The 26,053-nt window shown below is 31.4% G+C and overlaps 5 protein-coding genes across 11 annotated transcripts; 1 reads left to right on the top strand and 4 right to left on the bottom strand.

Moving 5' to 3' along the window:
* Window positions 1-1,507: 1,507 nt before the first annotated feature.
* On the bottom strand, window positions 1,508-5,081 carry Idh3b (isocitrate dehydrogenase [NAD] subunit beta, mitochondrial). 2 transcript variants are annotated; one of them, XM_077427850.1, is made up of 9 exons: window positions 4,954-5,081; window positions 4,658-4,717; window positions 3,640-3,738; window positions 3,444-3,560; window positions 3,147-3,354; window positions 2,912-3,075; window positions 2,619-2,828; window positions 2,243-2,379; window positions 1,508-2,176 (listed from the first exon to the last, which is right to left on the bottom strand). In XM_077427850.1, the coding sequence occupies exons 1-9, from the start codon at window positions 4,984-4,986 to the stop codon at window positions 2,083-2,085; spliced, it is 1,122 nt and encodes a 373-aa protein (XP_077283976.1). In that variant the 5' UTR covers window positions 4,987-5,081; the 3' UTR covers window positions 1,508-2,082. The 2 variants fall into 2 exon arrangements, with proteins under 2 accessions (XP_077283976.1, XP_077283975.1); XM_077427849.1 differs by having other exon boundaries at window positions 4,625-4,717.
* A 1,266-nt stretch (window positions 5,082-6,347) lies between these two features.
* Window positions 6,348-11,019, top strand: LOC143909723 (casein kinase I-like). Its single transcript, XM_077427851.1, has 9 exons — window positions 6,348-6,917; window positions 7,932-8,038; window positions 8,140-8,261; window positions 8,347-8,541; window positions 8,645-8,744; window positions 8,823-8,925; window positions 9,033-9,119; window positions 9,250-9,397; window positions 10,790-11,019. The coding sequence occupies exons 1-9, from the start codon at window positions 6,795-6,797 to the stop codon at window positions 10,828-10,830; spliced, it is 1,026 nt and encodes a 341-aa protein (XP_077283977.1). The 5' UTR covers window positions 6,348-6,794; the 3' UTR covers window positions 10,831-11,019.
* Window positions 11,020-11,820: 801 nt separating this feature from the next.
* Window positions 11,821-14,067, bottom strand: LOC143909724 (retinol dehydrogenase 14-like). Of its 3 annotated transcripts, none has more exons than XM_077427852.1 (7): window positions 13,840-14,067; window positions 13,600-13,756; window positions 13,391-13,521; window positions 13,118-13,316; window positions 12,847-13,032; window positions 12,660-12,769; window positions 11,821-12,587 (listed from the first exon to the last, which is right to left on the bottom strand). In XM_077427852.1, exons 1-7 carry the CDS (start codon window positions 13,840-13,842, stop codon window positions 12,393-12,395), a joined length of 981 nt encoding a protein of 326 aa, XP_077283978.1. In that variant the 5' UTR covers window positions 13,843-14,067; the 3' UTR covers window positions 11,821-12,392. The 3 variants fall into 3 exon arrangements, with proteins under 3 accessions (XP_077283978.1, XP_077283980.1, XP_077283979.1); XM_077427854.1 differs by having other exon boundaries at window positions 13,932-14,064; XM_077427853.1 differs by having other exon boundaries at window positions 14,044-14,061.
* Window positions 14,068-14,482: 415 nt separating this feature from the next.
* Window positions 14,483-17,341, bottom strand: LOC143909712 (hexosaminidase D-like). 4 transcript variants are annotated; one of them, XR_013260370.1, is made up of 6 exons: window positions 16,528-17,341; window positions 16,268-16,459; window positions 16,088-16,200; window positions 15,842-15,992; window positions 14,765-15,765; window positions 14,491-14,678 (listed from the first exon to the last, which is right to left on the bottom strand). XR_013260370.1 is itself a non-coding variant. In XM_077427832.1 (5 exons), exons 1-5 carry the CDS (start codon window positions 17,095-17,097, stop codon window positions 15,703-15,705), a joined length of 1,089 nt encoding a protein of 362 aa, XP_077283958.1. In that variant the 5' UTR covers window positions 17,098-17,341; the 3' UTR covers window positions 14,496-15,702. The 4 variants fall into 4 exon arrangements, 2 of the variants coding, with proteins under 2 accessions (XP_077283957.1, XP_077283958.1); XR_013260369.1 differs by having other exon boundaries at window positions 14,487-14,678; window positions 14,765-15,992; XM_077427832.1 differs by having other exon boundaries at window positions 14,496-15,765.
* A 640-nt stretch (window positions 17,342-17,981) lies between these two features.
* Window positions 17,982-25,132, bottom strand: LOC143909718 (succinyl-CoA:acetate/propanoyl-CoA:succinate CoA transferase). The gene is made up of 9 exons (XM_077427843.1): window positions 24,786-25,132; window positions 21,858-22,020; window positions 21,646-21,784; window positions 21,261-21,351; window positions 20,996-21,184; window positions 20,701-20,916; window positions 20,503-20,622; window positions 20,273-20,419; window positions 17,982-20,116 (listed from the first exon to the last, which is right to left on the bottom strand). The coding sequence occupies exons 1-9, from the start codon at window positions 24,937-24,939 to the stop codon at window positions 19,932-19,934; spliced, it is 1,404 nt and encodes a 467-aa protein (XP_077283969.1). The 5' UTR covers window positions 24,940-25,132; the 3' UTR covers window positions 17,982-19,931.
* Window positions 25,133-26,053: the final 921 nt, after the last annotated feature.

The raw sequence follows: 26,053 nt of genomic DNA on the forward strand, positions 1-26,053 counted from the left end.
TCATTAAAAAAAATCAATTTTCAGACTACAAATATTTTTATAATATTTAAAAAACATGTATATTTTTATTGATTTTGAAAACTAGAATATAGTTTCAACCTGAAAGCTCATGACTTTTAAGTACTTAGCGACAATTTTACTTAATTTTAAATGTATCTGAATTTTACAATTATTTTAATATATTATATTATGATTTTCAAACTTATTTTTAATTTAATTAGTTATATTTAAAAAAAAGTGAAATCATTAACGTTTGAAATTTTTCAATTATGAACTACAATGTATGTAAATTAAAAGTTAAATAGCAGATTTTGGATTGTAAGATCATGCACATTCACTTTTCAATAATTTAATTAATATATTATTTTGACTTCCAATATAATATTGGTTATGCATAAAATTCGCATATTGCCACATTACATACATACATACATACATGTGGTCATGTGTAGTTTACTTACTTGTCAATCTTTGATGATCAGGACATCTCACATTACAATTTATCATCATAGTAATTTGTTAGATCATTTAATATTTTTTTATTGGTTGTATTATACAATACATGTAAAAGTATTCTTAATCCAGATTTAATGAGTTTTGATATATTTTTTTATTATTGCCATTGCAGTTATTGCTCCTGCTTTTTTAAAAAATCATTATTTTTTTATTTATGTATGTAAGTGTCGATATTAGAATATAAGTAATTTTAATATCCATTATATCAAATTAAATAACTGGATTCTAACTATTTGATTGTCCTTTTATATATTTACGTGCAAAATAAATATAAGGTAAATATCTAAACCAGTGATTTCTGACTCAGTCCAAGACTGTTTGGGGTTGCATGAGAATTTGATTGTTTAACAGTGTTTCTCAATCTTTTTACACATGTGTACCAGTGATGTAGGAATAAATAATAATATTTACATATATAGTACGAACTGAATTGCTCAGCGCTACTCAGGTGGATAAATTTAATAAACGAAAAAGTCATTTATTTAATTCGAAAATTAAATAAGTGTCTTTTTCATTCTTGAAATTATTTTTCTCCAGACCGCCGATTAAGCAAAATTGAGTTAGCGCACTTTTTATGAAAAGAATGAGTTCATTATTATTTATTAACCTCACTGTTTTACATGTCTATTTTCTAATTTACCTTAATCGAAAATATGTTTGTTAGCCAGGTGGAGATTCCCCAAGATTATTTGAAAAATTTCATAGTTGCTTTAAATAAATAAATATGTAGGTTGGGAATCACTGATCTATCCAATTATGTCTACCTACCTCAACATTGTAATTTGCAATATGAATCGTATTATTTATGGCAAATATTATTATATCATCTTGCCATTTTATTTTAATAATTTTAAAATTTCTCAATTTTATTTCATAATTGATTAAAACTATTAATTGAGATATTGTTTCATTCATCTTATCCTTTGAGTACATTACAAATTTTTTAAGGTATTGTAAGAAACTTATTAAGTTTGGAAATAAAAAAATAAATAAACTTGATTGAATTTATTAAACATATGTATAACAACTTGATTAGATATAAATAAATAAATATTTTACAATAATAAAATTATTTAAAATGATCCTAAATTATTAAATATCAGTTGAAGAGATGTCAGATCATGAAGATGATGAATTTATGCATTTGTATATTTGAACAATATGTAACAATATGAACTCATATTTTATAATAAGATAGCTTGCGTCATAATCACTATGATTTATTTGACCAAATAATTTAATGAATAAATTTCCGCAGTATTAGTCTAATTATTTTAATTTGCACTTAATTTATGTTAGGATAAATATGGCAAACTTAATTTCACACACGAAAAACTTGATAGTGGCAGTTTGGACATACATACATACATGTATGTCATATAATCCTCCAAAATTTTTGTACATATCTCTTGTAAATACTAAGTAAAATTGTACTAATGAATCCAAATAAAGGATGAAATAAATACATGATATATGATACATTTTATGATGGTGCAAATAGATATACACAATACTGCGTGAAGCAAAACCACTAAGTAAAAATTTCAAAAACAATTTGAAAGAGTTTTACTTGAGATTTGCAATAACAGCATGAGTGAAATCAATAGTTGATGACTGGCCACCAATATCCTTTGTTCGTACTTTCCCGGCTTTTAGCACTCTGAAATAAAAATCAAGTTTATAAAATGTTTAAGGAAATAAGAAAATTACATAAAAGCAAATGTACCTGTCTACAGCAGTCTTTAACATGGTGGAATATTGGGGCAAATTGATGTGAGTCAACAAGTTTACAGCACAGAGAAGAATAGCAGTAGGGTTGGCAACATTCTTACCTACAGCTTCAGAAAAGGTGTGACGTGCACCCTGTAATAAATTTTATTTATTTAGAATTTTTTTATTATATTATAAATATTATTTATCACAATGCAAACATATGTGAAATTAAACAATCTTAATTTACATTACAAAACATATCCTGCTACATTTGCATCATTAGTGAAATTTCAAGAAAAGTATACTTTTAATATATTTTAAGTATACTAAGTATAATTTTGTATTCATTTGTATAAAAAAATACATGAATAAATAAACTTTTCGCTTACTGGTTCAAATACTACGCATCTGGCGCTGAAAGAGGCACCAGCAACAACACCAGCACCGCCTACAAGTCCCGAAGCAAGATTGTCAATGATGTTACCATACAAGTTGGGTGTCACCATAACATCAAATTGATGAGGATTCGAAACCATTTGCATTGTGCAATTGTCAACAATCATTTTTTCAAATTCTATCTTTGGATACATCTTAGCCATCTAAAAATTATGTACTAATGCAATAGATATTTATAAATTAATTATTATAATTACATTGATTATAAATGAAAATAAATAATCACATCTTCACAACTTTTTAAGAAGAGACCATCTCCCAACTTCATAATATTAGCCTTATGTACGGCTGTGACCTTCTTACGACCATGTTTGGTTGCATAATCGAATGCAAACTTGGCAATACGTTGAGATTTTGTCTTTGTAACGATTTTGAGGCACTCTACAACACCTGAAATGGCACAAACAATGTTATTGGTTGAAATAACAAAAATATTAAATTCATCATATGTAAATAGATACCGGGAACAGATTCATGTTCTAGAGCAGAATATTCTCCCTCCGTCTGTTCTCTGATAATAACACAATCAACATTTTGATGTCGAGACTTAACGCCAGGCAATGATTTTACATGTACCACGTTGGCAAATAAATCTAATTCATTTCGTAATTTCATATTTAATGTTTGCAATTCGCCCGTGTGTGAAAAATCGGGAGTCGCTAAAATACCCTAAATATATAAAGATAATTAAACTTAGTTATCCCGAAATATATGTATGTATGGTTGGTGTCAATCAAAAATAAATCATTATTACGAACTTTCAGACATATTCTGTTTTTAGAGATTGAACCAGCAACATCCTCAAGAGGAGCACTCAAAGTCGGATTAACTTCAGAAAAAAAATAAGGTTCAAAATCCACTGGGATGTTTGCAGCCTATAAGAAAAATAAGATAAATATATGAAACACAACTACGTATAATTTATTTCACACACAATTTAAGTAATAATAAAACCTTGAAAACTTCTTGTACTGAATAAACAAGCTCTGGTCCAACTCCATCACCAGGTATCAATGTACAAGTCGTCCTTCCCTCTTTAAGTGATTTTCCTTGCTGCAAAATAGTCAGTAATAAAATGAGCTAATGTAAATAATACATACATATGTTCATAGTTTCAAGTTTAAAAAAATAATATACATACAAAGGCATTCAAGATTCTGTAAAGTGCGTTTATATAAAATTTGACTAATATTTAAAAACATAATAGAATTAAAGTTTAACTAAGAACTGAGATTTTCAATGTTCAGGATACACGTAATTTTAGAATGTTGTAAATATTGCATTAGTTCACACAAGTTATTATTTAAAAATCATATCAACTTTATTGGGCAAACATTAGGCTCATGCAAAATATATGTATATAAGTACATATATAATGAATAGGATGGTTACTTTATACATAATTGTAGTATAAAAATATAAAAATATATTATATAAGCAAGTATATACATATGTTTATTAATCAAATAGTGAAATCACACAATACAAATGCAGAAAGCCACATTGAAACATGCCAGGTAATAATTTCTTTTAATAAAAAAAAACTTAAAAACTCACACCAAAAAATATATGTATAATGAAAGAATTTATATTTTCTTCATGTTTGTATAAATATTATACATGTATGTAGGTATATTAGCCACAATATGTGTTCAAAAATGTAAATCATGGAGTAAAATACTCACTAATAACTTGAAACATATTAGAAATACTCCCATCTTTTTATATAAAAATTATCTAATTAAAAGACAACAGAAATAAAATTAAATTGAGACAAAATAAATATTCATTGATAAAAATATATTTCATCGAAAAAAGACAAAATATAACATAGCATATATGTATGTTATATGACAGGTAGATATGATAGCATAAAATTGAATACACATCAGTTTGTAGAGAAAAGTAATTAGTATGTTAATAAAAAACGCAAGCTCACCGGAAATGGAGTCGTGGGGTTATGTATACCTACATCTTTTTGGGTGGATATTACCGTAGAATGAACAGACCTCTTGCAAATATTTTGGGTACCCTGAAATATTATTTTATTATCAAATTATGTTTAAAAACCTAGAGGATCCGAGAACATAGAAAAGGACAGATTTTTAGATAGGGTTCAGTTTGTTTATTAGATGTTGTTTATCTTATAGGACCGTTGTAAAACGGAATCGAATAATATTATGTAATTGAGTTTGGTTAGTTAACGGAAAAAAAGTGAAAAGGAGTAAAATGAGAGACCAATGTGACGGGAAGGATCGAAATTAGTACCTGCAATAGGGCGCGTCGCATTACTAACGCCATTATGAACGGAGAAGATGACTCGAACGAAAACCAGAGTGAAACACGAGCTACGATTGACGGCAGACAACTCGCAGATGACAATCGCAGCTGATGCAGTGCTGCCACTTGTACCGATACGAACAGCGCACATTATTTATTTTAGAACTCGATTGAATATTTATATTAAAAGATCAATTGGAATAAGCCCAGTAATTTTTTAAAATCTTGATAAGCTTTTGTAAGAATTTAAAATAAACAAATGACTATTGTATTGGTTTCGTTTTAAAATCCATTTTTTTCCAACACCTTTTGTGACGTTTACTTTTCTACCACTAGCGGATCCAGAAAATGGTCAAGGGAGGATTTGGGGGGCATTCAAATTGAAAATATACATAAAAAATTTCTTGTTAAACGCCCCATACATTTTAAATAGTCGTGTCGACAACAACTCTGTTATTTCATTCTCACCGCTCTCTAGTGGCAGATCAGTACATAGGGGGGGAGGGGCAGGTGCATTTGAAACTTGAGGCCCCCACTTTAGTAAAAAAAATGCTATCATCGTTTTTTAATATGCTTTTTCATTAGGATTTTACAAAACCATATATATTTTTATTTTTTTACTATATGTACTTGAAACATTAACAGTTTTTAGAATAAAATATGTGTGAACGTATTGTGGGTAATGATAATAATTTATATGCAAGGATGGACCCAGGATTTTTTTCTGGGGGGGGGGCGATAAAAAAAACAATGCAATTAATATTTAATCATGCAATTAAAATCCAATGAACAAAAGGATTACCATTTCGTACGCCGTGACAAAAATATTTTAAATCAATATATAATTTTCAAACGGTAATGAAATTTAGGGGGGGGAAGCGATTGGTGTCATCGCCCCCCCCCCTCTCTGGATCCGTCAATTGTTTGTAAGTTGTTAATTTTGGTAACAAAGGCCCATTTCGGGCCCCAAGCGCGCGGCTATTTTCAATGTATTATGATAGACCACCGCTGCCGCTCTCCATAATGTTTTCTTAAAATTTTCTTTCTTACATTTTTTTCGTTTGAGAATTGTCGCGATTGACAATCTACCCAACGGGATCTTTTTTCCGATGGGTGTAAGAATGTCGAACTATTTGTCGTTTTTAACAACCGTGTTTGTGGAAAATTATAGTCGGTCGCTCTATTTCATAATTTTGGTTTTTTTATTGATAATAAATTCAATGTCACTCTATATAATGATTAATAATAAAATTTTGACCGATAAAAACGTCGTCGGGTATAGTTTTTGCGTTTTCAAGGGAGAGACTATTTCCACAAAGGAACGAAAGACGAACCATAGAGCATAAGAGTCGGATGGTGGCGAGCGTGGAGCGTGTGCGTGTGCCTTTGTGTGTGTGGCGATTGGAGTGGAGAGGAGAGGAGAGGAGAGGAGTAGAGGGGAAAGAGTGGAGTGGCGGAGAGGTGCGGTAGTGCGGGTGGCGGCTTTGGCGCGGTGGTAGCTCGTTACATAAAGGTGGTGTGCGTGCGTCGGCTCGAGCGGGAGCGGAGTGGGAGTGGAAGTGCAAGTGGAAGTGGAAGCAGGAGTGGGAGTGGGAGTGGGAGTGGAGTGGAGTGGAGTGCGAGAGTGTGTGTGTGAGCGCGAGAGCGAGGTGAGGCGAGCGCGGAGAGCGGAGAGCGGAGAGCGGAGCGTTCGGAGGGTCGACGTAGGAAGGGCCGGAGGGCGCAGGAAGGGTCAGCCCTCGCAGCTCTCCCGCACCCGCACCCGCTCAGCACCGCACCGCACCGCACTTCACCTCACCAGCCCGCACCGCACCCGCAGCCGCACCGCCATGGCGTTCCGCATCGGGATGCGCAAAGACACTATGATCGCGGGCAAATACCGCATCGTGCGCAAAGTCGGCTCCGGATCCTTCGGAGACATTTACCTCGGCATCAACATCACCAACGGAGAGGTCAGTACTGACACCCACACCCACACCCAACCCCGCAACACTCTTCCCCGCAACCCCCCCGCCCCACCGTCCTTTGTCGCAAGGCGCGCGGAGAGGGGGGGTGGCGGGCGTGGCGCTTCGCCCCCGATCCGTCAACGTGTACGGCCATATCAAGTGTCGCGCCACTCGTCATAAGCTACAGCCACTTCCGCGTTTCGCAACTTGAGTCACTTTCTAACGGACACGCACGCGGCAGGGTTGCTCCGCACTCAAAATCCCCCCCTCTCTCCCCCCCCCCTCCCCCCGTTTCGAGTCGAATGTGTGTCACCTGAAACGCGACCCCTATCGGTTGCGGCCGCCATTGTCAAACATAGGCACATTCCTTTTCTTATTTTCGTCGCGTTCACTTTTTTTTTTTTAAATATTTATTTATTCACCGTTTCAATTTTTCATTTAGAATTGATCGTTTATATTGTTTTGTTGTTATTATAAATATGAATTTCTTTTGTTTTTTACGTTCTGATAAATTTTAATTTTAAATTTTCAAATAAATTCCATTGGAACTACTCACTTTTGTGTGAAAAACGATTACTTTAATCTCACACGAATGACATTAATTTGTTTAAAATACTCACTATTCCGACGAAAATGTACTAAAAAATGTGATAATGTAACCTATCATCGATATCACAATTAAATATGACCAGTGTTTAAATTGATATTGAATGTTGTCGTTTGTATTGATAATATGTAAGTAAGTACCTTTTAATGTGCCGAATTCTGTTCATTCTCGGCACTAGCGTTTCTCTCCAGTATTCCAGTGATGCAAATCGTATACATATTACTGTTTTCAACGAACCATAATAATTGTAAAATATCAATTGCATAGGTTATTGTTGAGGTCAAGTTTTCATATGACGATATCGTGAATAATACAAATATCTCGCAAGTTGCTCGCAATATCTATATTTACAATATAAATCACGGTTGAATAATTTTCATGCCCATTATGACAAATTCTCTTTAAATTTTCAGGAAGTAGCAGTCAAGGTTGAATCGGTCAATTCACGGCATCCCCAACTTCTATATGAAAGTAAACTATATAAAGTTTTGCACGGAGGAACCGGTATTCCACACATTCGGTACAGTTTCATTTTTGATATACATTTTTCCGATTGATAATTTATTTTAAATCATGTTCACATTTTTACTATACATATATATATTTTCTTTTCCTGTTTAGGTGGTTTGGCCAGGAACGCGATCATAATGTCCTGGTTATGGATTTACTGGGACCTAGTTTGGAAGATTTATTTAATTTTTGTACGAGGCGGTTTACGATTAAAACTGTACTAATGTTAGTTGGTGGGTAATATTTGATATATACTCATGTATATCTTTTTTTATATCTTGTTATTATTCCAAAATTCATAAAAAAATATTGTTTTAGATCAAATGATTGGTCGTATCGAGTTTGTTCATTGTAAACACTTCATACATCGCGATATTAAACCTGACAATTTTCTGATGGGCATTGGTCGCCACTGTAATAAATTACACATAATTGACTTTGGCTTAGCTAAAAAGTATCGGGATCCGAGAAGCCGCATGCACATATGCTATAGAGAAGACAAAAGTTTAACAGGTTAGTACTTGCTTTTATATTTTTACGTTTTATATATACACATATATATATAGTTTTCATTTGTTGATCATGTGTGGTTTAATTTTGGAAATAACTATTTTAGGTACTGCTCGTTATGCATCTATCAATGCTCACCTTGGGATCGAGCAATCGAGAAGAGATGATATGGAATCACTCGGTTATGTTTTGATGTATTTTAACCGGTAATTTTTTTGAATTTTTATTTATTCAACACTAGATAGTTGTGTTTTTTATTTACTTATTAATTTTTATTTTTATAGGGGGACTTTACCCTGGCAAGGTCTTCGTGCTGCTACAAAAAGACAAAAGTATGAACGTATCAGTGAAAAGAAAATGTCGACTCCAGTAGAAGTATTATGTCGAGTAAGCGAACTCTATTTATTCGGAGTTTTTATTGAAATTATTTATTATTTTACAATTCGAGTATATTTAGTGTGGTTTGAAAAATAACGTATTGTCGTTTTGTCCAGGGATCACCGGCTGAATTTGCAATGTACCTCAACTACTGCAGAGGTTTGTCATTTGAAGAGGCTCCGGACTACATGTATCTCAGACAGGTACAAAGAACTTTAGCCTGTTTTTTTTTGTATTTATGTTCTCTTGTGGAATTAGTTGATTTTATCATTAAGCAATTTAATATTAGTATTAATGTAAAACGATAATTTTGTTGTTGTTTTTTTTTTACAGTTGTTCCGTATATTGTTCCGCACATTAAATCACCAATATGATTACTTATTTGATTGGACTATTCTACGACAAACGACAAGTGAAGAAGCTGCTACTTCAACTGCCACGACTCTACCAACTAGCGGTGGTGCAAATGCCACTCAGCCTGGTAAGTAGAGCCGCTGCAACCAAAACATGGTATTTCAACTTGTAAATCATGCAGAACCACCAGTTACAACAGGATGGGAGGATGTTGCACTTTCTTACTTCTCAACTGTATTAATTTTCTTACATTTCATTGATCTTCAGCAATGTAAAGCTGTTGTCGACTTATTTATTTACTAGTGTGTAAAAACATGCTACACTAAGTGAACTAAATTTACGTTTCGTATAACATAGAGCTTTTCGGTGACATAATTTCATTTTTGTGTTTCACAGTTTCATTCATGAGTTAACAATTTTGTTTTTTTTAAAACTTGCAATTAATATGGAAAAGCTTGGCATTTAACACTCATACTTTTTTTCTCACTATAACAGTCCGAGATTATATCTAGGATTTGTGTTTTAAATCATTACAATAAAAATATATTGTATATAATAACTAAAGGCGTGTGGACCAAATTATTTACTTTTCATTTAACTCATTTTTTTACTTCATCACACATTCGAACAACTTAATAAACTACATTTAAATCAATGTTACTATCTTACAATGATTTGGCCACAGCCTGTACAATTTCATTTTTTTTTTATTTCTTTTCTCGTATGGATTTCATTCATTAATTCTTGGACAATAATTAAAACAACTTTTTTGCTTTTAAAATGTTTTTTGTTTGCCAAATTGATATATGTTGATAATTTATGAATTCAAAAATATTTAAACTTATTATTGCTGTGAGAAATTTTATTGTGAAATACAAATTCATGATTTTTTTTAATCAATTATAATTATTTTATATGCAACTTCAATTTACTATAAAACTAACGATCGATTGTTGTATGGAATCGTAGGAATTGTGTCACTTTGACCATATGTATATGTATTTTAACATATTGATTTTTGTTTCGATTACTCTGATGTTAGAATATAATATCATCCAGTAGTAATCATAATTCATGAGATTCCTGATGGTAAATTGAAATTGCATTTTGTATTGCTATAAACCAACGTAATTGTCATATATATCGAAAGTATGTTTATAAAAAAAATTGAAATGGGTGTGAAAATGGGGTTAAATTTATTTTTAATGAATTAGTTATTTACTCTAAGAATTTCTTGTAATTATTCAAATAGAATTTATATCATAAAATCACTATAGTAATACGTTTAAATAATTTTATTTTTATTAAAAATCCACCAAGTATTCCTATTAATATTACAGTAACTGTTAATAAATTTAGTTTGCTATGAAGGAAACTGGTTGGGCTTTGTGAAGAATGCAAATCGTTTGAAAAAAAAAAGTGAAATTGATAAAACATTTTCTATAGGATTATGGTATGATTATTTATATTTTAGGGTAACTTTCAAAACTTTCTATAAATAATAATTTTGACTTTTCAGAGTCATCATGCCTCCCTCCTCAAAAGCTTACCGACCGATAGTCGTCACTTCTGAGGAGGGTAGAAGTATGAATGTTTATTTTCACAGAAGACTTAACTGTGCGACCATTAAAATCTAATAGATAATGGTTTTTTTTATTTAAACTTAATAATAGTAACACTTGTATCTCATTTGTTTGTTTTTCTTTTATATATACATATATTTAAGTTTAATAAACTCACATTTTGTAATTCTGCCTTTTTTTACCCTAAATTACAATAAATTTATTTACCTATTGGAACTCATTTATCTCCTGTGCAAATTTAAATGTATGGAATAAAGGATGGTCAAGTTAGTATATTATGTTTTCGAAGTGCATAGTTATTTTAAATTACATCTGTCCCTCTATTTTCGCATAATAGGTGTCAATTATTATCACCACATTATCCACTAGCTAATTGGATATCTTTGGTCAAATTCACAGTAGTAAATAAATCTGATTCTTTTAAATCACATGTAAATTGACTTTCGATTTCGAGACATCCATATTAACTAGATTGTATTCAGTTCATTCATTCCAATTGATTCTTAGCTAATGTCTTTTCATCATATTATATCGTTCAGGTTCATTATGTAAAACCGTGCAAATCGAGGGACGGGTGTATTGTGCAGTTTGTCTTTTCTCATTTATCTTAATATTTATTCTTTCTTATCCACAGCCCGTATCAAACCCTTGAAAATTCCTTCATCCTGTTCTGCTGTTCACTCTTCCCAAATTCCTAATATCAATACTTATAATAAAATTTGCAAGGCCAAGAAACAATAAATTTCTTTTTATGTATTCAAATTTACTATAATATGTCATTCACTAATAGAATATTGTATATAATAGTTTTTATTAATCTTTTGTTGGGTTTTATAGCAAGCAGTTTAAATGCAATTATAATTTTAAATGAGTTAGTACAAAGATGACTGAGTATTGCCTATATCAAAAATAGGTATTATTGTACATAACTTGAATATTATAATGTTTTTTTTTTTTTTATTATTTTGAAACGAGTCTTATAAATTGATTGAGTCGAGTGTTATCACTGTATTTTATGAGTAATAGTATAATATAAATTTGGTCATGTTAAAAATTTTTGTGACTGATTTTCTTTAATATGGAACTAATTATTCAATGGATAAAAGTTGATGAAAATCCTATGCATGTGATAATCGCAAAGAATATGAATATGTAAACGATATAAATAAAAATTAAAAAGAAACATTTATTTTAATTTTATATAGTTGTGTTCAAAGTTTATTTACATACATTTTTTTAGTAACAAAATCGCCGTTTATTTTAAACAATACATTTTTTCTACATATGTAAACAACATCTTATTAAACGTATGGGCTGTAGTGGACAGTTATATTTAATTGGGGTGGCTTTATTTAGTCATATCTACATATGTAAAATGTAGCAATTTGGTGAAATTTAAGTAAACATTCAATTGTGATAGTTTTGAAACCAGTGAAAATATTTGAATTCAGATCTGTTTCTAAATTTGCGTCATCTCACTTTCTCTAGATTGAGAAATCGTGAGATGAATCCATTTTTAAACCCCATATGTTACTTAAATTAGTAATGTTTCTCGCTTTGCTTCAAACCAACTGCCTCTTCACTGAGTTTCCAAACCTTTTTAGAAATACTGTTATCTTTCGCTGTCTCGGACGTATTTGATAATTTACAATCCATGAAATACCGTCCAGTCACATCGGCAATCTCAGGACTCACACATGCAAAAATCGATGTCTGGGCACCTTCTTTTGAATTCTAAAATATTTCAATTTGTGGTGTTAATCTGTATGCATGCTTTGCAATGAATTTTTATTATATTAGTTTTACCTTTAAAAATATCTTTATTAAAAAATTCCAAGGTATCCTAAACCAAGGTGTAACATCTCTTAATATTTCAGTAAGAACGACTCCTGGAGTAAGACTATTGACTGTAACACCTTTGAACATACACACATAGATGTGGATAAAATTTTTTCCATAAGTTATATGTAATGTAAGTAGTATGTAATATTACCAGTCCCTTTCAACTTATCAGCAAGCTCATTAGCCATTAATATATTACACAACTTTGAGTTTCCATAAGCAACGCTTGAATTCTTGGTATCACTCAAATCCGAACATGCTAGATTTAACTTAGCCATTTTATGAACTTCCGAGGACACATTTAAAATACGGCTGGGAGCAGAACTTTTTATGCACCCTGCAGCATATATATATATACATATGTATATAGGTCATTTGAATTGCAATTTTAGATACAATTACATAAAAGATATTTTACTAACCCAGAAGTATATTGGTAAAAAGAAAAGGTCCAAAGTGATTGCTTTGCATCAACAAATCCAACCCATCTTCACTTTTGGTGCAGCATCCAGTGGCAGTACCCGCATTGTTTAATAATATATTTATCTGGTTTTCTTCTCTCAATATTTCCTGGGCGCATTCTCGAACCGTGGTCAACGATTCAAAATTTATATGCTTCAACTAAGACATGTACTAATAATAATTGTATTCAAGAACTTATGTGATAAGTAATGTACATTTTATAATAATCTAACCACAATATCAGTATTTGCAGTCTCGTTGATTATAATTTTTTTTACAAACTCGGCCTTTTTCATATCTCTGCATACCATAATCACTCTTGCCCCACGAGAGGCAAAATCCTTAGCAGCTTCTAAGCCAACTCCTATGTGACACCGAAAAGTAAGTATTACATTATGTGATTTACCGGTAAAATACGTACGTCAATATGAGAACATCAAACCTGAATTTGCTCCTGTTACAATGACAGTTTTTCCGGTAAGTCTTTCCTGGCCTTCATATTTGCCAGTCGTATACTTCATCCACACCTTGAAAGCTACCATGCCGCCTATCGCTGATACGAACCATGGTGAAGTTACCCAATCCATTGACATTTCGTACTGATACATATTATAACAATTAAATATGCTATCAATAGTAAGGTAATGTAATCTTTTCAGATAAAAACATTATATTTGCTAACCATTTTAATGAAATATGCAAGTGCAAAACGTGATTTTTTTGTTAATTAGTCTTGAAAATATGCTTGTGGGTAATACTTTTATAGATAGTTACTTGGAGTTTACTCCATGCCTATCGATCTAGCGAATTATCTAGGATCCGATTCGCGTTGATGTTGTGTTGTGGTGAAAATAGTTACAATTTCTTTATTTTATACTGTTCTTACCTGTAGCAATGTTGGAATACTAATGTTCCTAAAATAGTTTTATTGCTTAATTTTTGTACAGGTTATAAACCGGTTATGCAATATGTAGTTGGAGGTGTTTGTATGATATATCCATTATTTCTAGAGAAGCATAAAACGCAAGTAAACATCTTATCAGCTAATTACATATATACTGTGTGTGTTGCTGTGTCAAAAATATCACAAGTATTGTAAACAGCATTGATGTGAACATATATTGTATTTATTTTGAAAGCGATTCTTAAGGTTATAGAATCAGAAATAGTAATATATGCATATCTTTTGAAATTTTACTAATGGTGTAATTCAATTCTAGCGTAATGACAAAATCATATTTATTATCTAATCAAAGTGTATCGATTTTAATTAATATGCTTCACTTGTTTTTCAAATATAATCGAATAGATTAAAACAAAAGAAAAAACAAAAAAAAAAAAACAGTTTTTAATAATTCAAATCAAATTTGATACATGTTATTATACAATTTTATATAAAACTAATAAAATGCTTGTAAACGAGCAAATATGAGACAACACAGTTTTCAAAAATTTAATTAATATTATAAACTGTTGTTTCAACTTATTATTATCTGATATCACCGTTGGAAAATTTGTATACTTGCTTATGATTCATTAGAACAATATTGTTCTTAATGTCATTCATATTCATTGGAGGATGGTCATCCACTTTTAAATTTGTATACTTCTTGCTTATGATTCATTAGAACAATATTGTTCTTAATGTCATTCATATTCATTGGAGGATGGTCATCCACTTTTACAGCTAACTGATAATAACATTATAACAGTGAAATACATATTTATGTTACATGATAATATAGAACCTGTTTACTTTTAACGTTTATAGATAATTTTGTGAATTTGATTGATTCCAACGTTAATATAACAACAATTTACGGTCAAGCAAAAGGTCTCTTTTTCCATACCCGGATGTTTTGGACATGATTGGAAGCGTTTATTACTCTTTCGAAAATTTGTACTAATGGCTCAATTTTATATTCTATAAATTCGTTCACAGTGCTATCATCAAAAAATTCTTCCATGTGCGATTTTATACGATGCATTAATGTTTTCAAATCTGTGTTATATTTTATGGCCTTTTCGACTGTATCTTTGTTGTGATACTCATTGATTGAATCGTGTCGAACGTTATAAAACAAATAGCCGTTGTTTCGATATGAATTCACCAAGTGGAAATTTTGAGCATTGTCTTCCAACGGGATCAAAGTTTTCAAATCAGCGTATAATTGGTTGCCTTTGAAATTACATGTGTGTAATATATCTTCCATTTCATTCAAATAATTGAAATTATTGTTTTTGTTTTTATGGAATGTCCCTTTTTTGTGAAAACAACTCATACCATCTAACCACTGTTCGAATACGTATTTGTGAATATTTGTTGAAATTTCATTTTTCCTTGATAAAACTGCATTTATAAGTAATAAATTCAAAAATAAACTCGGAATCGATACCGGTAGTACTTCACAAAGCACGGAAAAATGCTCATAACGAGACCACCCTGTTAAAACGATGCCTTTAAAATTGTATTGTTGATATGTTCCCGCCACTTGATAATTTTTGGCGAAATTCAACCACGCCAAGTGGTTTTCATAATTTTTTTTTAACTTTGGCAATACATTTGTAGCACCGGAAGCTCCTTTGAACGCCGAAGCAATCCAAATACCTGAAAACACCTTTGTATACAAATACCAAACACGATTTGGTACGAGAGCTTTGATAGAAGATGTATAAATCCATACCACTGGTTCAACTATATTTCCTAAACCGGATTTTTTCAATTCTAACGGTTGAAAGCCACGAAGCATATCGTCCCAAATAAGAGGTGTTAAATGAGGATGTCTCATTTTCACATAGGTAACTATTTCGGTTACATGATTTACAAATAATTGCCTGAAATCATCATGAAAAAACTGCGTAAATTAATCTTTATTAAGTACAGTTATATATCAATAATTATTTAGTTTAATTATGTTGTGTATAATTACCTGGTTGTCATATTTCTATGTTGACATTTTGAACACCTATTAATATGATATACTTCATCACAGCCCAAATGAATCCATTTTAAATCCATAATTTTAGAATGAAACGTTATTATCTGCAATTATAATCTATTTTATTATGAAAAAAGATCCATTTTCTAAGATAAAAAACGACATTCCTACTTGATCGATAATATCAGCAATGACTTCTAGAGATCGATTTCTTGAAGGACATATGGAATCTGGAAAAGAATCTATTTCCCTAAGGTATCTAAATTCTTTCAATTTTAGCACATATTCTAAATGGCCGAAAGTTTGCACCAAAGGTATCACTTCAAAGTCATAAGATTTTGCAACCTCCAAAAACGTTTGCAACTGAATATAAAGAAAGATATTATTTTGATGTAATTAAAATGCATTTTATTTACAGCAAATTAAATTACCTCTATTTTATTATACGCATTTCCGGCTCTGATTACTTCCAAATTATTCTCATAAGGAAACATGTCTTCGTATTCTATCAGCAAGCCGGTGGCTCCAGCTTTCTGAAGATCCTTAAGTAAGCTCGTTAAATATTTTAATTTTGGTGGTGCTCCTTTTAGATCCAAATGCACTAGCTTTTGTTGAAGATTTGTATGAACGTGTTTAAATACAACATCGTTATAAGTTCTTTCTTCAGGTATCGGCATGAAAGATATTTGTTTGAAAGTGACGGAACTAGCATTGTTTATAATTTCTTGGTATTTCTCTTTGTCAGAATTTATGTTTCCAAAATAAATTTCCCTTTCGTCCTTATCGCGTTTTAATTCAAATTGTCTCATAATTAAATCACGACCCGATGTCGATGTGTCGATAGTTTCGCTGATTTTTGGAACGGCTTCGTTTGAACTAGTTGATTTTCGCGTTGTATTATTGAATAAATTTGTTATAGTTGCCAACATAAATGTGATTATAATTAAAATATTCACAAAGAGCACAATTTTTACACATGCTTTAAACTTGTAATGCCACATTGTAGCGCTACTGATCAATAAAGCATTAGTAGACCAGTTCTTTCAGGTGGATACATAATACATAAAATTGTATAACTTGGTATGTATGAGTCATTTGTAAGGTTTCTTTACTCGACATACACACGTTTCTCAATTACAGTGATGGAGTAAATATATAATAAATTCTGTTTTACAAATAAAAACAGTTGTAATAGATATATTTATTATAATACGATCTATACCAATGAACCAGTTTGCTTATACTGACATTTACATGTTGTTTACAGTCTATGAAATCGATAGCAGTGTTTCCAAAACTACAGTTTTCTTTTTATTTTATTTTTTTCACAGCTCGCACGTTACTATGTATATTATAATGGCTCTACGTACATACATACATATATATGTTTTCACCTCTCCTGTCAACTTGAATAAAATATATACATATCTTATACATTTTTTATGAATTATTCACCTGATATGATTAAATATTTTTATTTATTTACGAATTAAGAATGTCAAAACTATTTGTGAGTTTATAAATTATTGACTTGCGGTTAGCAAGTCACTAAATTAAACTGCATGATGTTTTGTTGTGGAAAAGCGACACTATGAAGATCAACATGTTGGATATAAAACTGCTAAACAGTGTGCATACAACTTAATCATTCAATATACTTCATTCATAATTATTTGTAGGCCTACATTGAAAGAAAAAGATTGAGATGAACTGGTGGGATTTGGTCTAGACGTCTATTTTAAGTTTGGCTCACAGTTCAAAGTTATTTTAAAGTGGCAATATAAGGGTTTGATCGCGCTTCACTATTCAATAAGTATAATTTTATATTTCGTTGGTGAATTAATTATTTTTGTTTGTATTAAATAATTGAAAACAAACATAATTTGATAACGTTTCTAATAATTCTTTATTTAATTATCCTACAAATAACCAACAAATATTTATACATTTAATAGGTTATCTTCCCAATCATATTGTTGAAACTACAAAAAGCATTTACATACATTGTAAATCTATAAAAATATCAAAAATTTAGGCAAGAAATATGATTGACTAGAATCTATCAAATGTTAATACATACAAATAAATTCATAAATTAAATGAACATTTATTAAGGCAATTCACAAAGTGACTTACGGCTTAGTACATGTGAAATTTTTTTTTTGTACATTTATTAATTGCAATTAATAATATGTTACTTTTAAAATAATTGTGTGATAAAAGATAACAATTCTACTTGTTATTTTGCAGTCGATCTAAAACTTTCTATCTACTTTATACCTTATATCAAATTCAGCATGTAATTTTTTTCTAATGGCAGTGTTTCTGACAAAATTTGACTACATAATATTTTACTTTCATGTAATTTTATTCTAAAAAAAGTATTGCATTTTTCAAAGTTACAGACCAAGCGTTAAATTATAATACTTGGATCAATTACTACATATTTTAAATTACTAAAAATTGACCCTAATTTTCAGTTCTAAATAACTATCGATAAAATGGACGAAAGAAAATGTGCATGCAAAACATATATATGGTAATATGAAAAAAAAGGAAAAATAAAATAAAATAATATCTTAAATATGTATATTATATTTATTGAAATTCTTCAAACCTTTTGTCTTATGTAAATTACAAATTCAATTCGATGGAAGAATATACATTTGTATATATGTATGTAAACTGTAAAATCGAAACGCTTTATATGAAATGTATTCCTTAAATGCTGTAAGGAATGCTTTGATTTTGAGCACTTGTTTCGATTATATATTTTGACTAATACGGGAAAAGTAATTCATTTATCGTATGATTTGGAAAAGTTGAAAAAATAAATCGAATTAGATTTTTCTCAATGATAAAAAAACAGGAATACAAAACTTTCCATTAAAACCAAATTTGATATGAAAAAATATAAATACAATATATGATAATATAATAAAATACATAATGTACATATGATATATAATGCATAGCGAACTCTTACAACTAATATTAAAAACATCATGTGTATCAACTTTTCGAAACAAGACGGATTTTTTAAAAATAAATTATCATGCATTCTAACGTAACTGTCATTAAATTTAAATTTAATTATAAAGGTACTCAATTTTTGAAATAAAAAAAATTTGAAAACGCAAATTTTCCAACATAATGTTTATAATATTACGCTAAATTACAATAATTGTGTACATATATGTATGTAGGCAATAGATGTATAATATACACATAATCTGAACACTGAAGTGGAACAAACCAACAATGTAAATTTTCTTATAAAAAATAATATTTGAACAATTTCAAGTGTACAACAAAAATTTGATCACTGAAATTTAAATTTAATTAATGTAAATACAACTATCTTCAATATCAAAAGATTTATGAACGATTAATTAGGCAAATTTTAAAATCTTCAATACTATAAAATATGGATGCAGCATACCCCCCTATACACGAGCATGTTTGTATTATGGGATTTGTTGCATAGTAACAATCGATATATGAAAACTGAATATAGACATTCGATACATTTAAATAGTAATACATGTTTTTTGAATTTAAAAATGTATAAAATCAACAAATGTTAAGACATATAAAATTGAACAAAATGTTCAAAATTCATTGCAAATTATATTTCAATATACGGCTGTATACAGTAGGGAGTAAAATACACGATTTCTATCTGTCAGCGAAGATGTTCTGACTAATAGGAATCGCATATATTAGAGGTTTATAAAAAAGCTTTTAGAACAATAGAAATCGATATTTAGAGTTTGCCTACTGCAAAGACTGCAGAAATGAAACAATCAGAAATCATAAATACATCTTCAATCAATTAAGGAGAAGGCATGCAACGAAGACGTTCAAAGGAAGCCTTTTCAAGAGATTCCCGATGATCAGGATGAGCAATATTAATAAGGGCATGCGCCCGTTGACGAAGTGATTTACCAAACAATTGGGCAATTCCATGTTCTGTCACGACATAATGAACATGAGCACGCGTGGTAACCACTCCAGCACCTGTGAACAATTAAAATGGTATTGAAGGAATTTAATTATTTTATGAGTGCTTTTTCATATTCTTATATTTAAAAGAAAGAAAAAAAAACACTGAAATTTAAATTCAATTTGACAAAATAATGAATTGTTAAAAATGGGTCAATATTTTTTACAAACCCGGTTTGATCAAAGGAGATATTTTAGATTCTCCCTTATTTGTGCTTGACGGCAACGCTATAATGGGCTTTCCGAGGCCATCAAAGCCTTCAGCTGCACCTCTAATAAAGTCAACTTGTCCACCAAAGCCAGAATACATACGTGTACCTAAAGTTTATAAAATTACCATGTTAAATATACTATAAAAATAAAGTCATTATTTTTATACTTGCAGACGTTTGAAAACTAACCGATAGAATCAGACACAACTTGACCTGTAAGGTCAACCTCAATACACGAATTGATTGCAGTCATCTTGGGATTTTGAGCAATGACACCCACTTTGTTGACATAATCAATCTCCAGCATTTCTGAAAGAAACAAAAATCGGACTCGTAAAATTCCATCTAATGAAAATACTTTGTATAAATTTGAAATAAACCTTTTACCAATGAATGGATTATTATCTACAAAATCATACAGCGCTTTAGTACCAATAAGGAAAGAGCCAACAATTCTACCACGGTGAATGGTCTTTTTGTTATTGGTGATACAACCTCGATTGACGAGATCGATTACTCCACCACTGAACATTTCCGAGTGTATACCTAGATCCTTGTGATTTTTCAACGATGCCAAAACGGCATCAGGAATGTTGCCGATGCCTGTAACAGTGGTAAATATTAGAAATAATTTTATATATTCATAATTCACTCGTACGAATGTAAAGCAACCCATTTGTACCCATTTGTAATGTAGCTCCGTCATCGACAAGATTGTCTCCAATTAATTGACCTATTTTCTGTTCAACTTCGGTTGGTGGCTTTCCACCATGTTCAGGCAAAGGAACTTCGTGTTTTACGGCATAATCAAGATGCGAAACGTGAATAATGCCATCGCCAAATGTACGAGGCATATGGGGATTGATTTGACCTACGAAAAGTGTATAATGCATACGTTTGTTTTGAAGCTTCTCACGTACAATATTTAACAAATAAAAATACCATACCGATTATAATTTTAGAATTGACTAATCCAGCTCTCACACAATCTACCGACGTGCCCAAACTGCAATAGCCGTGTACATCAGGTGGCGATACCTTTTGAAAAATAAATAATGATAATTAAGTATACGATTTCGATAGGGTGCGTAAATATGTATAGCATTTTTTTTCTTATTCTATAATAGCATCATAATATTTGTTTAGCAGACCTAATTTATATCGAAAAGCTGATTCATCAGTTGACTATGGATTCAATATTAATCTGAAGTTGCTGAAATGTACACATATACAATACAATGAACTATGCCTTCAGTTTCATTGCTGAACCATATGAAAGCTTTACGAGCAGGTCTGTCAAATCTATCAATAGAATAATGTTATCAAATTTACCTGAATCAATGCAATATCGGGTTGTAAAATTTTCTTATGGAAAAGTTTGGGAATCTCATGGAGGAAAATGGGAATGCAATCTCCTCTGCCATCAGCCACAGCTTTACGAACATTTCCACCCATGAACATAGATAGAGATCTGCAACAAACCAATACAGTTATTTTTATCTTAAATGCATTGCAATGAATTTCACCTAAGGTATCTAATTTACCTAAAAATGCCTTCACACTCCGGTTCGGTGTATGGGGCTTTTCCTTCTGTGTGCATATGGCAAACGGTTATATCTTTTAAATTTGCAGCCTTTCCATGTTCGGTCATTGCAGTCAGCAAATGCTGTGGAGTAGCAGCCGCACCCTGAGCGAATACTAGTTGTCCTAAATTCCAAAAATTACACACATTAAAATATGTAACTGCACATTTATTTCTTGACTATTTATAGAAAAGCATTAGTCCAAGCCATATAGAAAATGCTATTTGTAGGTGTCATACAAATCATTTAAAATTTTGGCACGTCGTTTTAAGCATTGAAGATTGCGCAATTATAAATACAAATAGGGTCAAAATGTCAGAAATAATTCAATTATTCAACAAAAGGATTGGTGAGGGTAATGGCGAGATACAAACGGATACGTGGATATGTATACATATGTACAAAAAAAATCATGAATATCAATTCGTTGAGGTTTCAATTGGGCTGTGTTGAATGGGAAATACTAATGAGGCGGCCCAGAACTTGTAGGGTCAATTGATGTAGCTTTTAAGAGTGATGTAGACCTTTTAACAGTGATTTTTAAGTGTAAAACTTTCATAAAGACTAGTACAAGGATTGGGTCCCACAAAATTAAAAACTGGAAATTTATAATATAAGAAAAATGGACTAAAAATTAATTTCTATTAAATTTCTCTATTTTTTCGCCTTCCATTCATTACACCCATATTTATCATATTGGCTGATGGAACATTCAAACCTTTTTTGAATAATTTATTGATGAATTATAATCGCTTAGTAGGATCCAACAGTTGGAAGCTGCTGATCTGTTACGATTTCGTCCTGCTATTTTGGCACGATTCCATACTATTTGAAATCAATGCTAAAAATGATCTTTCACTTTTATGCGTAACATAGACGAACCATGCAAAACTCGATTACATACATTAACATATGATTAGCCAAATTAGTACCTATTTTGTAACCACAAAAATGAATAACAGAGATAGAAAAAGAGAGACCACTTAAAAAAAACTTCTGAACGCAGATTACTCTGTTTATGACATTGGACTACAATCATTTAATTGAACCATTACATACGCAGACGACTGCCTACATTCAATACATCCGCCATTTCGAGTTCATTGGATGTTAAAAGGATTTTCTTATATGACCTATATAAAAAAAAAACATCATCATCATAAAACGTAGCCCAAATATAGAGCGAAAAATTCTTCATTTATTGACATTGCTCCATTTTGGTTATACGATCTGTATATCTTATCATCTTGGGCAGATCAAAGAAAATTTGATATGATAAGAAAACAAATTTGAAAAGTGAAATTGTAAGAAATATATGAGTTATGTATGTATGTATATGTACAAAATGATAAATTTTATGAACGGCAAATGAGGTCAAAGCTATTTGTTGGAACATCAAATAGCTTTGACTTTTGACAATGGGTCAGTATTGTTTTCATGTACATATGTGAAGAAAGTATTTTGATAGTGTAATTGTTACGTATATAATAAATATAATTACTACAATAATGGTCATTATAATCATAACCAATGGATTGATTATTGAATATGATGAGAGAATTATTCATATACAACTTAAAATTTAATGTTAATTACATTATAAATTAAGAAATGTTGCATGATTTATCGGAACGATGAAATAAAATGATGTGAAATTGTGGGTTTTACTTGATATATTTGATAGCAAGTTTTCTTTCAATGTTTATGCAGTTGAATAGTGAATCGAGCTTCAAATGATGAATAAATTACACAATAATGATCGGCGTTACTACTACGTCTAAAACAAAGAACAAGGTCTTTCAATGCCGTAACATTTTTTATTCTATATATAACACACATTAATAAGAAAAATTACAATTAAATAATGCATAGCGCATTCCGGTTATTGATTGTGGTTAGAAATAATTTTTAATGCTTGCTTATATGTACATAGACAGTATGCTAAAGTCCATTAAATTTAATGTCAGCAAAAAAGTCATATTGTTATTCTAAAATGGGCATTTATACGGATATTTTGTTGATTATTATGATCTTTGCTACTACTGATAGTCGCATGAATGCGTTTATAATAAGAAACGAGACGCTTTAATTGAGCATATCGTAATTTTATTTCGAAGCCAAAGTACAAATTTCAGCACTATCAATAATTACATATGAATTATCTATATAATTTTTGAAATTAATTTGTATAGTATGGACCAAGAGGCGAAAGTAATCTCTGAAATTATTTAATTAATTAATCAATTTGGTTCGATACATATTATGGATTATAAAAATATGTAACTCGTCAAGCAGATGATAATTATCATTCAGTTTGTTAAAAAATTAGAACAATGCATTCGAAGTTGTATACATAGTATTAAGAAAAAATTATATTACTGAAGATATTATAGACGAATTATTTCAATTTAAAAAGTATTAAATTGAAGTCTGTTTTTTTACTAATTTAGTATTTACTTCATATTATTTCTTGATGGCGACATTTACATACAAACATATGTATATATAATAATATAAAATATTCATTCCAGACAGTACGGAGAGGAGTTGATGTAAATCTAATAATAGTCACGTAACTTACCTCATGCCCTCTTCTTAAAAAAATAGGTCATAAGGTCACTTTCATAATCTTCGGCACACAGAACTTTCCGTTGCCAAACAATAAGTTTACTTTTGGCTCGGAAATTCTCAAAAGATTATTTAACATGTTCAGAATAATAATTATAAAAGATACTTTTGTATAGGGAAATCGGCAATTAAAAAAGTTTCAATCGGAAAAAATGAACGTTGACTTTGCCCTACCGCATAGTAATAGTAATATCGCAGCGCATACATATGTAGTAAATAATGTAAAACGGAAGGGTGTAGGGGGTGTAGGTGGGTGTTTACCAGACTTGAGACATTTGGCGAAGGCTTCGGGGGCGGTGAGCCAGTCGGGCTCCCGCTGGAGAGGCTGCGAAGGCTCCTTGGTGTAGGTGTAGTAAGGGCGAGCCGCCCCCACCGCGCCCCACACTCGCGGCAAATTCACCACCGCTCGAGACATTTGCCTTCAACTTCAAACAAACTTCAAACTTCAAACTTCAAACCTTCGACACGGATACGGACGATCAGAGTGCGAGAGCGAGAGCGGGAGCGAATGCCGACACAGACGACACAGACGACAAACGACAAACCTACACACCGGCGACTGCCGATTGGCAAATGACGTCTGCGCAACGTCACTGCGTCGCGCCTTTATCTTTTTTAATCGCTATTCGTATACACCGATGCACCGAACGCCGATTTATACGACCATCAAGCTTTTTAATGCCAACTGCTATGCTATTGTTGCGTAGGGGTGGGTGGAGGATCCAAGTAAAAGGCCAACAGTCGTCTCACAGCATTTATTGATGATTCAGGAGATACACGTATTGCCAGTGTTCAGTCCAGAATGACATGATGATGATTGTGACTGCGTTTTATCGATAGTTTTCTCGGGTAGTGACACTCCCTTGACCTATCTATCTATCGTGTTATATCAGATCGATCTCTCGTTGATGTTGTAGTGCGGGCTGGCGGCTGCTCGCTCGTTGAACGTTTGTCAGGCTAGAACACTAAGCAAAATTAGTGCATCATCTGTGGGATACTGTCGGGGTTAGTGTGTTAGTGGGTGGTTAGCTGGTTTGGGACCGTTCGGTGGTGATTTGTTTAATTTAACTGAATGCTAATTTTAGCCTATACCCGTCTTCAAAATGACATGATATCGCCTACGTACCGCCTTATAAGGGGTAGATCTCTCAGGACGTCTAATCTGTTTACCTACTGTATAGTCACGTATTCGGATATGTATTCCCACGGTATGAGAAGTGCAATAATTGTTTAGCTTTCATGCACTTAGCTTGTCGCTAATCCTTAAAACCACTTACACCGGTCTCACGGTATGCATTTAGTTAATCCGTTAACAGATATCCGTTACGGATAATCCTTGAACGGTCACACAGTCTCTGGGATTCTATTCGCTTAATCCGCGGCGTACGTAACACTATCAATCTTCACATGGTGAACTCTATACCTATGCTGCATTTACACGAGACCAATTGTTAAAACATTCCACAAAGTCAAATGAATATTGGTCTTATATTTTATCTCTGAACGTAATATCAGAACAGCACCGTGCA

The sequence above is a fragment of the Arctopsyche grandis genome, chromosome 3 (genome assembly GCF_051622035.1).
Source record: "Arctopsyche grandis isolate Sample6627 chromosome 3, ASM5162203v2, whole genome shotgun sequence".
NCBI classification, from domain to species: domain Eukaryota; kingdom Metazoa; phylum Arthropoda; class Insecta; order Trichoptera; family Hydropsychidae; genus Arctopsyche; species Arctopsyche grandis.